Source organism: Podarcis erhardii (genome assembly GCF_964252035.2).
Source record: "Podarcis erhardii genome assembly, chromosome: 13".
Classification (NCBI taxonomy): domain Eukaryota; kingdom Metazoa; phylum Chordata; class Lepidosauria; order Squamata; family Lacertidae; genus Podarcis; species Podarcis erhardii.
Genome location: NC_138502.1, coordinates 19,465,252 through 19,479,511, shown reverse-complemented (window position 1 = coordinate 19,479,511; position 14,260 = coordinate 19,465,252). Strand labels below are relative to the sequence as shown.

The following is a 14,260-nucleotide window of genomic DNA, read 5'->3' as shown; positions in this document are numbered from 1 at the left end:
CAGCCAAGCCAGTTGCCTTTCCCAATATTTAACACATTTAACCTTTTTAACTCTCTCAGTTTAAGAAAGAAACAGCTTTAGAAAAGACTTTTCAAAAATGCTCTCTTTTCTGTCAGCTAAATGTTTTTCCCCATTTGCTCCTGGCCTTTGAAAATACAACTCAAGGTTTAAGAAAGGCCCCATGGTATCATGTTACTATTTGCCCATTCCTAATTGTGTTTTGCAATCTGCAAGGTCAGTTGTCTGTAATTCCTTTTTTTATGACTTTGAGAATTGTTTTTCCTGCTATAAATCAGGGGGGCCCCCTTGTCTTAGGAGGAAAAACATCTTGCCAAGGTTCTTTCTGCCTGGCATGAAACATTTGAAAATCCTTTTTAAAGCTCATTTTAAATACAAGCCTTGATTAAACATATAGAAGCTTTGATAAAAATGCAGGCTTATGATTAGATGCCTCATTGTGAACATTTAAAGCATGGGCGTAGCAGGGGGTAGGCAGGGGGAAGCTGCCCCCCATAAAGTAAATAAATAGAAATACTTAACCAACAGCTTAGTTCTACTACCCCTAATATAAATCCTGGCTATGCCCATGATTTAAAGGAATTTCGAGGACACCCTCGAAATATGTCTCCTTTCCCTTTCACGGTTCAGGAAAAAGTATATTCAGTGAATAGTTTCAAAACAGAAGGGACAAGGATCAATTTCGCGTGGGGTACCAAGCCCTTGAAAGGCATGAAAGTCAGGAGGTCCGTGATCTTGCCCTTTCTCAAATACGACTAGTAAGGCGCTTTGCACATATCTCGGAAGCACTCTCAACAGAGCCGATTCCGAACGCCCGATTGGAGCGCGACCCCTAGTGGACATTTCTGTCCAATGCAACAATCAGCGTCCCGTCATTCCCCGGCTTCCCTGTGGTGTCAATCAAGACCTGCTCCTGTTGGGGACCTGCTCCTGTTGGGGACCTGCTCCTCCCCAACGTGGCCGGCCTTTGCTCCCGCCAGCGCGGGCGAAGCCCAAGTGAGGGCGGAAGTGGCGTCGTCGCGGGCAGGTGCGGGCGAGCGGGCGCTAGAGTGAGGGCGGAAGTGGCGTCAATGGCCGGGGTAGGGGGGAAGAGGAAGAAAAGGGCTGGTGCATTTGGCGTGCAGGGTGCCGGAGGGACGGGAGGATGGTGCTGATCAAAGAGTTGTGAGTACTGGGAGGGGTGTGGGGGGCGCCAGCGTGGGTGGGGCAGGACAGGGGAAGGGTTTACTAGGCAGTGGGGAGGGGGCTTTCCTAAAAATGGGTGGGCGATAGACAAGGGACCCGTCTACATATGGCTGCCCCTTTCTACGGCTCTTCCTTCTGTATTTTGCTGGGGGGTTTTAGAGCGCCTAATAATGTGCGCTGGGTGAGATCTGATATTTGGGATGAATGGAGCCTTTTGTTTCTGCAATGTAACGGGCGGCGCTTTCTCATATCCCTCTGAAAAGCAGAAGTGGGGGGTCGCCTTGGCCCATTCGGCTTACCCTGCCAGGAGGTTTCTCGCACACCCAGTCCTGGAATCCATCTAGGGTCCCTGACCCGGCATGTTTTCCCGACAGGAGGCGGCCTGGCTGCCTCCACACTTGGCTTGCTTTATAGTTTATACCGTTATTCTCCATTTCGATGTATTTCCCCCCCCTCTTCCCCACCCTCCACCCATGCTTTTTCACCAAAGCTCAATAGAATAATCAGCGAGGGAGGAGAACAAATGAGAAGTGCCATCCTCGGATCCCTGAATCCGTCATAATTTTTGTTGACTGCTCGGCTCACTTTCTTTAAACTAAGGCCTGTTGATTTCCAGGAACTTATGTCGGAGGAAGCACAAAATGTTTGCAGTTTCAGAGTGTTACCGCAAATCACGCTGGGCACTGTTTCAGGGGAAGTTGGCAGCAGCAGATTTATCTTTGTTAAAGCTGGCTGAGGCATTTGTTGGAGGAGAATTGTAGGAGAAAAGACCTTGGGGGTGGGGAGATGACACTCCAACTTATTTCATCTGGCACATACAATAACATTGCCTCAAGGGATGCCACACACTTCCAGGGAGAAAGCCCTTTTTAATTCAGTAAGGCTTCTGTATAGGCCTGTTTAGGATTGCTCTGTGAGTTTAGGAAGGTTCTCTGTGCATATTCGTGTGCTCTTCTTCAGGGCAAAGAAGACAATCTGCTTTGTGTTTCGATTTCAGCGAAACTTCTGCAACACCTTTAAAGCACATCTCCCCCGCCTCCCTGGGATTCTGGGCACTGTAGTTTACCACTCAGAGTTGCAATTCCCAACAACGCTCAATGGACTACAGTTCCCATAGTTTTTTGAAAGGAACGTGTGCTTCTAATGGTACTTTAAAGGTATACAATGTACACGGCCTTCAAGTTTTGAGATACCAGGGTCCTGCATATGTATGTTATTGCAATGTGCTATATATGTGCTCACCTTAGCAGACTGTTTGGAAATTGCAGCGAGTGTTCAGTGCAGCTGCCAAACTGATAATAGGCACCAGACAACAAGTACCTATTACTCTCATTTGCCCCAGCTGCAGTGGCTCCCAGTGGGTTCCTGAGACCAATTCAAAGTTCTGATTTTAGCCTAGAAAGCTTCTCCAATACCTAACAGAATGCCTCTGCCAACACATGCCCTGTGGTTGTCATCAGAGGCTTTCCTCTTCCTCCAGGAAAGGTTCTGTGACTGGCAACAAGGGAAAGGACATTTTGGCTTCTCTCTCCTCCCACCCCATCTATGGATTGGTCTCCCCGGAGAGGCCCACCTGGTGTCAAGTTTAATACCTTTTTGGCACCAGGTAAGGTCTTCCTCTGCTTCCAGGCCTCTGGTGGTATTTGATAAGCTTGCTTATTTATTCAGTGTTATTTAAAGCTGCATTTTACATTGTGGCTTGTTCTTCGGTGTTTCTAAATTTTTGTACACTTTGATATATCATATTGTAAGTTGTTTTAAGACTAGTTTTAGTGGCAGTTTTCTAGAACTTAATAATAATAATGATGATAGTTCAGATGCAACAGTAGTGCTTTATAAATGGTCTTGGTTGAATGGTCTGTTAAATACATTCCAGGGTGAATAAAGTGTGTATGTGCTTTTTATCTGGTGCATGTGGCAGTGGAGTGTGAGGGCCTGGGCACTGGAGGATCCCCTCTCTAACTCTTGTTCTCTTTCCTCTCTCCCCCCCCCCCATGCTGCTTTAATCTCCATCCTCCAAAACCAGCCGGGTTGTGCTGCCTTGCTCCGTAGAGGAGGTAAGTTCCATTTACATGCAGTGGTATTAGGAAGTGTGCAACCTTGCTGACCCCCTAGTTAATCAATGGGAGGGGGGAAATAATGGGTTGGCATAAATCAGCAGAAAGTTTGGGGTGCTTTTCTTCCTGTTTTTCAGAGGTGGGGCCAGAACCAAAAACCAAAAGGGCATTGCCCTTTTCTGTCTCTCTTTCTGGCTCCCTGTTCTTTCCCTCTCCACCCAGCAGTAATTGGGGCAGGCAGGTCTTGCCAAGTAACTCCTATGGCCTTCCTTGTCCCCAAGTCCTGTGCCCTATTTGAAGGCCAATGGGGCAGGAGTATTTCCCCTTCTCTTTCCCAGTGTTTGGAATGAGCTTAACAGACTTCATCAAATTAGTTCAAAAGTCTCTAAACTACATCTGAAAGTAGTTTCCAGAATTGCCAAGTGATCAAAACTTGAATTAAATTTGTTTTGGCTTAGAACTTTGAATGATTTCTAGTTTTATCTCCAAGTTCGTTCTCTCATCTGTGCTTTTCACTCTATAGACTCTCATCTTAAGTTTATTTTATACTTTTATTTTATACTTCAGCACAGGAGCATTTTGAATACAGAAAAAAATTCTTGAGGATCATTTGGATCAACTTGGAACTGTGACCTGAAGGCAACTACTTTGTTTTGTAAAGGGACAAATTTGAACTGGGACGAGTTCCCTTTGGGACATGTCGAACTTGAATCTCCTGTTTAAAATGCCCATTTCCAACCTCTGTTCTTTCCCTCTTCAGTATCAGGTGGGGCAGTTATTCTCTGTTGCTGAAGCCAGCAAGAACAACACTGGCGGCGGCGAAGGGATTGAGGTGCTAAAAAATGAACCTTACGAGCGTGAAGGGGAACGGGGGCAGTTCACCCACAAGATCTACCACCTCCAGAGGTAAGGTCTTTCCTGGGCACGGGCATCCAAAGGCATGGGCTTCCTCTGATGCCCTGTTTTTCTCTCTCTTGCAGCAAAGTTCCTGGATTCATTAAGATGTTCGCCCCTGAGGGGTCCCTAGTTGTTCACGAGAGAGCCTGGAATGCCTATCCCTATTGTCGAACGGGTGAGCCAGGGAGAGGGATGGGAGAAGGGGCTATGTCTGTAACTGGGACTCCCTAGGTCAGGGTTTCCCAAACTTGGGCCTCCAGCTGTTTTTGGACTACAACCAATGGTCATACTAGCTTGGGGTGATAGGAGTTGTAGTCCAAAAACAGCTGGAGACCCATGTTTGCGAAACCCTGTCCTACCTAGATGCTTTGGTAGGGGAACAAATTTGTCTGGAGTATTGTCATTTTTTTCAAACTCTCTATCTTGAACGATCATTTTGAACAATGGCTGAGTGGCAAAAATCCAGGGGTTGTTTGGCAGAGATTCTGGAAGTGCTGTACACTCCATTCATCACTGCTCTTCTTAAGCTGAGTATATAACCTAGAAAAGCACCCAGCAGACTCCTACAACAAGCAGCCTATTGGGAAACTCTTTTCATACATTACTGCTCTTCTCATTGACACAGGCTGGAGGAACCTCAAGTTTCCACAGAACAGAGGTTGAATAAACATTCATTTTGAGCAAGTGCTGGGAAAGTTTTCATAGGCCAAGGGCCACATTCTCATTTGGGCAACTTTCTTTGGACGGTGTTGGGTGTGTCCTGAGGCAAAAGTGGGAGAACCAACAAATGCAAATTTTACATTTGTACAGTTGGTTTCTACACAAACTTGCACGCCCCGTCCAGGCCAGCAGGAAATATTATCAGAGTTCAGGGACAGTAAAAACTGGTGTGGGAAACCTTTGGCCCTCTAGATGTTGCTAAACTACAATTCCCATCATCCCTGGTTTTGGCCATGTTTGCTGGAGCTGATGGGAGTTGCAGTTCAGCAACAACTGGAGGACAATAGCTTCTCCACACTTTGTCTAACCTGCTGGATATATTGGGCTAAAACTGTCCTGTGTGATTTGGGTTACATAAATGGCAACTGTGGCTAGAGAAGACTTATATCAAGCTGATTAGGGAAGGTTTTTCCTTTCATTTTCCTGCACTAACATGTTCTGTCTTTCTCTTCTTTCTTGTGGTCCCGTCTGCTGCAGTTATTACGGTAAGTGACTTGGGGAAGGGACATCTGTGGGTAGGTGGGCAGGCAGGGCTTCTCAGTGAACCCCAACTTCCTCAGATTCTCTGGGTACATCTGTGCCCTCTCCTATCTCCAGTAAGCTATGGCACACCTCTTACTCCATGAAGTCCACTTCTCATGAGTCACACACCCACATCCCAGAATGTTGCAGAGCATTCTGGGTAATATGTCTGCTCAAGTCATGTGTGGCTTTAGGTCTGCGTGTGTTCTTGTTACCACAAAGTATTCTGGGTAACCATTCTTCTCTCTTCCCTACCCTTTCCTTTTTGGACAGAATGAATATATGAAGGATGATTTCTTCATCAAAATTGAAACCTGGCACAAACCAGATTTAGGTGACCAAGACAATGTAAGTGACTGGAATGAAACACCACGTTTTATCCACAGAACCAGGGGGCCTAAGTCCTGCTGAACTGTACTCTCTATTAATAGAAAGACCGTGGGCACAGATGCACTGTTTTATTATTAAGGGGTGGAGAATGGTATTTGATTAACAAGCATTTTTTCTTTCTGCACAAAGAAAATATTTTGTATCCGGAATAGTTGTTCTTATTTATGTCACTTATGAGTTGTTTCCTGTGAGGCACCTTGAAGTGATTTACAATACAATGGCATATATAAAATAGTTGCATATGTAATAATAATAATAATAATAATAATAATAATAATAATAATAATAATAATAATAATTTATTATTTATTATTTATTATTTATACCCTGCCCATCTGGCTGGGCCTCCCCAGCCACTCTGGGCGGCTTCCATAGAAAGCAAAAATACAATAAAATATCACACGTTAAAAACTTCCCTGAACAGGGCTGCCTTAAAAACAACTGAATACAAAACAAACACAAAAAAATTAACATAAAAATGCCTTTAAAATAGCACCACATACAGGGAATCAGTTCAGATCCAGGAAAGATACCAGCTAGGATAAATAATTTAGACTTTGTTAAGGTTCCATTGCATATATAATAAGCAATAAAGCACTTATTCTTGCAAAGATCTTGAAAGCACTTTAGAGGAGACTGTATGGAAGAGAAACATGCTTTATAATTAACTGTTGGATGCAGTTTGGGGTTACAGAGGTCTTTTTCTCTTCTAAATGACTGAAATATTTGGCAGTATTGAGAGATGCAATCTTAAGGTATTACACTTTTCTGTGATTTTTATTGAAGCAAATCTGGGTTACATATGTTATTATTTAATTTCTATACAGTCATGAGAAAATTGAATTCTGTGGTTTTACATATGAAGACATAACAATCATCTGTTTTTTAGCAGGTCTTAAAATTAGGTAAATACAACCTCAGGTGAAGAACAACACATGACATATTACTCTGTGTCATGATTTATTTAGCAAAAATAAAGCCATAATGGAGAAGCCATGTGTGCAAAACTAAGTACACCTTATGATTCAAGAGCTTTTAGAACCACATCTAGCAGCAATAGCTTGAAGTAATCATTTTCTGTATGACTATATCAATCTCTCACATAATTGTGGAGGTGTTTTGGCCAAATCTACAATTTTGCTTCAGTTCTTTGAGGTTTGCTGGCATTTGTTTATGCACAGCTCTCTTAAGGTCCCACCCAAATCTTGTGTGTTTTGATGTAAAATACATTATTATAATTATTATTAAACTGAACACATTGATTGCCTAACACTCGTTGTCTTTAGGCCAGTACAAAGCATATATCATAATACGGAAGCATATTAAAAAGTCAACAAAGCCCAATCAAACTTTCAGTGCTGGCGACTCCCATTTTTGTTTTGGTTGAGGACATAAAAACTCTTATCTCTGCCAGGTCCACAGCCTCGATGCGGAAACTTGGAAAGATGTTGAGGTGGTCCATATAGATGTCGCTGATCGGACGCAAGTGTCGGATGACGTAAGAAGCAACCTTGGTTTTTGTCTGGCAGTTGGAAGAGTGTTTGGCAAAGGTTAACATGACACAGAAGGCAGGGGAATTCTGGGAGGGAAAGCACCCTTCCAGCCGACTGCTTTTGATAGGAAAGAAGGATCCCTTTGTGGCTCTGGAGTGTGAAAGCCGTGAGCACAAAGGGAATCTTTTTGATTATTGTAGCATCTGCAAACCCCCTACTTGGAACCATTTGTTCTTTCGAATCGCTCTAGATTGGGAGAGCTCAGGAGAACAGTACCCCAGAAATTCTAGGCTGCAGCTATCCTGCCCACCACTACCTGGCCTGAGGGGCCATCATTTCCACACACAACTCGCTCCTCTTCCTTCTCCCTCCTTTATCCCCCCAACATTGACAGAGAAAGGAAGTTTGCTTATATCTGGCCAGGCTCCACATTGTGATCTCATTTGTTCCTGCTGGCCCATGGCCTACAGAAGTGATGAAAGGAGATCCCCCGCTCTGAGTGAGGAGAGGCCCCTGGGTGGAGAGCTTGTCTCTGAGCATATGCTGAGCACTTTTTCTTCGCCTCCAAGTGACTAGTCCATTCTCTCTACATCCTTAGAGTGAAGGTAACAGTAGTGGTGGTGATGGCTGGTACCACTAAAACCACATTGTTGCTCAACTTTTTGCACTGCTCGTAGTATCCAAAATAGTACCCTTTTGCTTTCAGGGCTGGCTCTTGGGTTTTAGATGCTATCAGGCCCTGTTTTTGGGTCAAGAGGAATCTACCCTTTCTGGCTGCCTTTCCACCTGCTGAACAAAGATCTTCATGGCATTTATCCAGCTCTGCCCCCCTGTATCTCATACTGCTGACATTCTCATCTCTGCTCTCTTATCTTTCAGGATTACAAGCCAGATGAAGACCCGGCTCTTTTCAAATCACTGAAGACGGGCAGAGGGCCTCTTGGTCCTGACTGGAAGGTACTTCCAATCCCCTGTCTTGTAATTTGTTTCAAGACGCCTTATGGGATGCAATTCATAAATGAAATAATACATCAACGGATGATAGCAAAACTTGCGAACCAGCCCGTAAGTGTGTCCTGCTCCCTCCCATCCATACATCTCGGCCTCTTTGTTGTTCTGAAGGCAGGCTTTGGCGGTGGTGGTGTGACCCCAGGGGTCTGCAGGCTTCATCTTAGCAAAGCAAAATGCGCGCTTGCTGTGGCACCAGACCCAAAAGACAGAGCCTTGTCTGTGACCTTTTAGTCATGGCAGCAAGAGAGAAAGCAAATGTTGCAGTGGTCACTGGGTGCATGAACCGGCTGTAGGGTTTTTTGGAGCGGGGCTGGGTCTTATCAATACTGAAAGGTGCTGCACCCACCACCTTCTATTAATGCTGCCAGGGCTGGGGCTGTGAGAGACATAAACAGCAGTCACTCCATGCCCTTACCCATGTGGAATTAACACCCATCTGCTTCTACAGCCTGAAGAATCAGCTGCAGAATGGCATTTGTAGGAACTCTGGAGAACAAGGGGAGGGGGGAAACTTAGAATAATCAGGGCAAAGGCGTCTGTATCGCTGTCTGTTCTATTGTGTTTTAAATACATTGCAAGCCGCCTCGAGAACTTGGGTTAGTAGGCATGGTGTAAATACTTCTAAATGAAATATATAAAAAAGGGTAAATCTCTTTTTCATCCCTGCAAATCCCCCTCAGATGTTTCTTCTATAAGAGAAATCTCCACAAGTTTGCTTTGAAACTTCAGCGGCAACTCCAGGCCTAATCTTTCTGGCTTCTACCTTTCTCCCCCTTCCCCTTTCCCCCTATCTCCCGTCCATTAGCGGGAACTAGCCAACAATGAAGATTGCCCCCACATGTGTGCCTACAAACTTGTGAGTGTGAAGTTCCGCTGGTGGGGTCTTCAGGGCCGAGTGGAAAAATTTATCCAAAAGGTAAGGCTACTGGCTCTGATCTGCATTGGAGCTTGCTTGGATAGTAACAGATGGCAGAGCAATATTAGCAAATGGGATTTGAGACTTTCTCCAGCGTTGTTGAGGTTTTTTTAGGGGTGGGAAGAGGTGAGGGTAAAAAAACCCATCTTGAGCTTGCTCTGCAGAATGCAGCCCACGCTCAAAGAGAGCGTGTAGATTATTATCCCCACTTCAAGGTCTCTTGCATTTTTGTCATCCTGTTTTCTTGAAGCCTTTTTCTCTTCCTACAGCAAGAAAGACGCCTCTTTACCAACTTCCATAGGCAGCTATTTTGCTGGTTGGACAAGTGGGTGGATTTAACCATGGCTGACATTCGACGGATGGAGGAAGAGACACAGAGGGAGCTTGATGAGGTATTTTGGGGCAGAGAACCAGGTTTGCGGGTGCAAGGGGCACTCGGTTTGGGTTGTGAGAGCTTCCCTTACTTTTGTGCTTGAACTCTTGTGGGTGGAAGGCCAGAAGTACATATGGTACCTTGGGTTACATATGCTTCAGGTTACATACGCTTCAGGTTACAGACTCCGCTAACCCAGAAATAGTACCTCGGGGTAAGAACTTTGCTTCAGGATGAGAACAGAAATCGGGCTCCAGCGGCGCGGCAGCAGCAGGAGGCCCCATTAGCTAAAGTGGTACCTCAGGTTAAGAACAGTTTCAGGTTAAGTACGGACCTCCGGAACGAATTAAGTACGTAACCAGAGGTACCACTGTACAACTTTCCCTGTCACTGGGTCTGAAAGGATGGCTTTGCCCATACAAGCCTGATCTCTGAGATCATTTATTGGGTGGCCTGCTTCAGATGTCATTGTTGTTGGAGAGTAAGACGGATGGGGTCAAGCAGCCAGGCATTTTCTTTTCATGGCTTCCTTATTGTGAAACTCCCTTCCCAAAAAGGCCTTCATTGGCCAGCTCAGTTCCCACTTGTAGAGGCTTAGTTAAAACCCTTTCCTGTTTGTTTTCTTGCAGCTAGCCTTGAGGCTTTGTTGATTTCAATGAGCCGAGCTGCTACGCAGATCTGCCAGGCAGGATTTTAAAAAAAATCACTGCCACTGTTCTGTTGAGTGATGATCGGTACTCCTGTTTTAAATTTGCTGTCCCTATGGCACACTTGTTGTAGGTACAGATCCTCTGACAAGAGGAGGAGTTTCCAACTAGGGCCATAGGTTTTATTTAGTCGATGTGGTTTTAATCCACTAATATAGAAGCGGAAAACCCTTATTCGAATCCTGAAATGTGAAAATTGCCAATGGCAGACCCCATCTTGGGAGAGGCATTCCCTCTTCAGTCTCTCACAGGAGGGGACTCCACTTCCAAAACATATGCCATCTAAAACTTATAGGTATCTATGCACCCTATACATATGCCATCTAAAATCGGGTATACTTTTTTCCCTTCTTCAAAAGTGTTTAGTCATATGCAAGTTTATGTAGATTCAGTTTTAAAACTCAGTTGATCTGCATAAGGGTGAGAGTAGCTTTGGCCCTCCATATGTTCCTGAACTACAACTCCCATCAGCCCCTGCAAGCATCACCAGTGGTGAGGAATGATGGGAGTTGTAGTTCAGCAGCAAATGGAGTACCAAAAGTTCCCCACAGAGGCACGAAGATTTCCACAATTGGGTGACAGTCCTATATGATATGAATGTGGAAGAAGATATTTTGGTAGGCATGGGTTTTTTCCACTGCTGTAAGAGATGCGCTGCAAAAATCCCCTCTTTTTAAAATTTTTAACTGTTAATGTGCTTACCATTGTTTCCTCAATTTGTAGTTTTTTAATGCCTGTAAATGTATAGTTACATAAATACGTTATGCTTCTGTAAACATATTTTATATATTTGTAAATATCTACTTTCTATTTTTTGATGATTAAAAACTTTTTCTATACAACTTTTACAAAATATATAGGAGTCCTGCCCTTATTTGAATCTGTTCCTCCTTAAAAGAAAAGGGAGGAAAAACTGGTACATACAAGTGTTTTGTTTATAGATAGATCCCATTTTGCACTTTGGGATTAAATGTGGTTCCTGTCTTGCCCAGAGAGTATTAAATATGCTTTGAACCCTCAAACCCTATAATGTTTGGTAATATGCTGATGCATTTAAATGCAATTGTAATTGATTATTGATTTTTTAAAAAAAACTTATTAAATTTATTGGCAAATCTTTCTGGCAAGGCCATGTGGAAGTAAACAGAGCCAGTACTACCACCATGTAAGACTTGGAAGTTACCCAGCTGCTGAAGGATCTTGTTTTGTTGCAGATACGCCAGAAGGGCACTGTGAGAGGAATGACTGCAGGGGACGAATGAGCGCCCCCTACTGCCTGGGCCGAGAAGTAACAAGGTAGAAGAAATTGGAGAGTGGAAAGCTTTACATAGTTATGGGTGGAAACTCTGGGTGAGGGTGGGAGGAGACAGTGATCATATCTTGTCCTCATCAAGCCATGATATGCATGTGCCTATGCCCCCCCAGCCAATTTGTGGCATGAGAAAACAAGCCTGGGTGCCTCTGATTAACCAAAGTTTCCCGTATTGTCAAAACTTTTGAGATACTGTTACCACGTTTGGAACAAGCAACGATATTAAGGCAACTTACATCTATGGTTTTAATATATGGGTTTGTTTTGGAGCTGGTAACCACCGTTTCCTGGATCAGATGAAACCAGAAACTATGGTCAACTAGAGACTTTCTCATTTGTTTGCTCCTGCCACGCAGAGAAGGCCAACTTGTCTTTTTAAAGAACATTACATAAGAAAAGGAAAGCTGTTGCTTTTTGCTGCTAATACTTCCTTTTTGTCTTCTTTCTTTCCCAGGTGCAGTGCCCTTTCTGATCTGAGATTGGACCTCTCTTCGTGGGACTCCGCTCTCCCTCCCCTTGCCACCTTGGGAGGGGAAGATGGGTCCCCGTTCTTCTCCGTCCTTCTGGTCCGAAAATACTGTCTTCAAAACTGCCCCTGCTTCTGCCGGCACGGGAAACCCCAGGAAACTGCCCTTTACTTCTTACTGATCATGGATTAATAGGTGCCCCCCTCACCACAAGTGGGGCCTTAAAAGGGGGAGGCAAGGACCTTCCAGGGTGGGGTGGGGATGTCTCTCTTATTTTTGCCCTGCAGGAGCAGGGCTGCATGACTATTAATAAGATTAACCTTAACCTTATTTGAAATTGTATTGGGGTGGGGCTTTCTATAGGCCAAAGGGAAAGGAAGATCAGGAATGCCTAAATGGGGGTGGGGAGGAAGAGAACGAGTGAAACTATATAAGGAGCATCATTTTTGCCTTCACTGTGGATTTAAAATTGTCTTTTGGAGCGGCATGGAAGCGCTGCTTCAGCACCACATTCATCTCCTGGGATTGTGGGGAACAATGACCGCAGCAGTTTCACTCTCGGTTCTTCCCGTGCCATATGGTGGAGTTAAAACGTGCCACTAAACTGACTCATTTGTTTTAGGCAGCAAAGTTTGCCTGCCCTGTTTTCCAAAGAAGGCCACATGTGGCTAAAATTTTCAGGGTCTGTTTCTTGACCCTTCATTTCCTCCTTTTTAAGTGGCACTGAACTCTACTCCTAGGTTGTTGGTTGGTTTTTTATTTTAATCTTCTTTTCGCTGTCCCTCATTTCCCCGTTGTGTTGGTGGGAAGGGCATGTAATTTCCCCCACTTGGGAGAGTCACTCAGAAACATTTCAGCTGCCCCTTTGGGTCTTAAGTGAGGGGAAAGTGGAGGCATTTAAGGCCCAATAGTGCATTACTAAGGATCTGAACAGTATTTTTTTTAAGCAAGAAAAACACTGAAATCTTTTTTTAAAAAAGTAAAACAATAAATAAACTTGAAGTTGAGTTCTGGTCCTGTTTCCTTGTTGTGGGCTGGGTGGGAGACCCAGGGAGGGTTAGTGGCTGCTGTGGCTCATCTCATAGAGTAGGGTGAGATCTTACAAGTCCAACCCTATGTCAGTGGAGGAAATTTGCTGATCTGGATAACGTAGTTACCTGGCTTCTGCTTAATAAAAAACAACAGCAAGAACACCTCTAACCTTGGGAATATCCACCACCTTCTAAGGTAGCCTGCTCACACTCACAAACAGCTCATACAGTCAGGAAGTTATTCTTAAATGTTTCATCGAAAACCTGCTTGTCCTTAGACCCTGTAGTTCAGAGCCTTCCTTCTGTAGCAGCACAGAACAAATGTTCCCCATATGTGGCAACTTTTTCAGGAACTGAATAAGATGGCTACTTTTTCACCTGTTAATCAGCTTTTCTCCAGGTTAAACATACCCAACTTCCTCAAAGGTTTTGGTCTCCTATTTTGTTCCTTTCCTGCAGTATAAGATGGGCTAGAGAAAAGCTGGTGTGTGTGTGTGTGTGTGTGTGTGTGTGTGTGTGTGTGTGTTGGGTTTTTTAATGTACCCAATGCAGAAGTTTCCAGAATAAATTACAAACCTGCTCAGTCCTCCTTCCTCACCTCTCTGTTCTTCCCTGTGGGGAAAGGCAAGAAGTGACTTAATAATGCTGCTGCTTCCCCAGCAGGATGGAAGAGAAGCTCTCCTTCCTGTTCCAGCTGTGAGGAACCTCTGGCCCTCTATATGTTGCTGAACGACAACTCCCACCATCTCAGCCCATTGGCTATGCTTGCAGAGGCCATTAGGTCTTCCTTATTCCTTTCCTAACCACACCCTAAAGAACATAAGGCAAGAAAGAGAATCCGACAAAAGGTGCATTTTCAAGATCAGGCACCCCCAACCTGTGGCCCTCCAGATGTTTTGGCCTACAACTCCCATGATCCCTAGCTAACAGGACAAGTGGTCAGGGATGATGGGAATTGTAGTCCAAAACATCTGGAGGGCCCGAAGGTTGGGGGTGCCTGTTCAAGGTCATACGTTGCAGCTTTTGACTGTTCCCTTCAAACCCCAAACATACGTGGATGGAGCTCAGAGCAAGCCAGTGAGAGACCAAAAGCTGAAGCCACAGTAGAACTAATTCATGCTCTTAAAATTTGTTTCAACTAAGGCTGCCATCTGATTAAAG

At 44.5% G+C, this 14,260-nt stretch overlaps 1 protein-coding gene and 1 long non-coding RNA gene across 2 annotated transcripts; one reads left to right on the top strand and one right to left on the bottom strand.

Annotated features, from left to right (window-relative positions):
* The first annotated feature begins 1,055 nt into the window (after positions 1-1,055).
* Positions 1,056-13,075, top strand: LOC309326900 (phosphatidylinositol transfer protein beta isoform-like). The gene is made up of 12 exons (XM_081835930.1): positions 1,056-1,182; positions 3,230-3,260; positions 4,021-4,166; positions 4,241-4,382; positions 5,222-5,362; positions 5,673-5,747; positions 7,204-7,287; positions 8,162-8,239; positions 9,099-9,209; positions 9,479-9,601; positions 11,504-11,585; positions 12,056-13,075. The coding sequence occupies exons 1-11, from the start codon at positions 1,163-1,165 to the stop codon at positions 11,549-11,551; spliced, it is 999 nt and encodes a 332-aa protein (XP_081692056.1). The 5' UTR covers positions 1,056-1,162; the 3' UTR covers positions 11,552-11,585; positions 12,056-13,075.
* Positions 1,653-3,209, bottom strand: LOC309327302. The gene is made up of 2 exons (XR_014150494.1): positions 2,376-3,209; positions 1,653-2,208 (listed from the first exon to the last, which is right to left on the bottom strand). It is a non-coding gene; the product is annotated as an uncharacterized lncRNA (long non-coding RNA).
* Positions 13,076-14,260: the final 1,185 nt, after the last annotated feature.

Excerpts from the sequence above, each read along its gene's own strand:
- LOC309326900 (XM_081835930.1), top strand. The coding sequence starts at position 1,163 with ATGGTGCTGATCAAAGAGTT. Across the intron at positions 8,240-9,098 it reads CTCTTGGTCCTGACTGGAAG|CGGGAACTAGCCAACAATGA; the intron begins GTACTTCCAATC and ends CCCGTCCATTAG. Across the intron at positions 9,210-9,478 it reads TGGAAAAATTTATCCAAAAG|CAAGAAAGACGCCTCTTTAC; the intron begins GTAAGGCTACTG and ends CTCTTCCTACAG.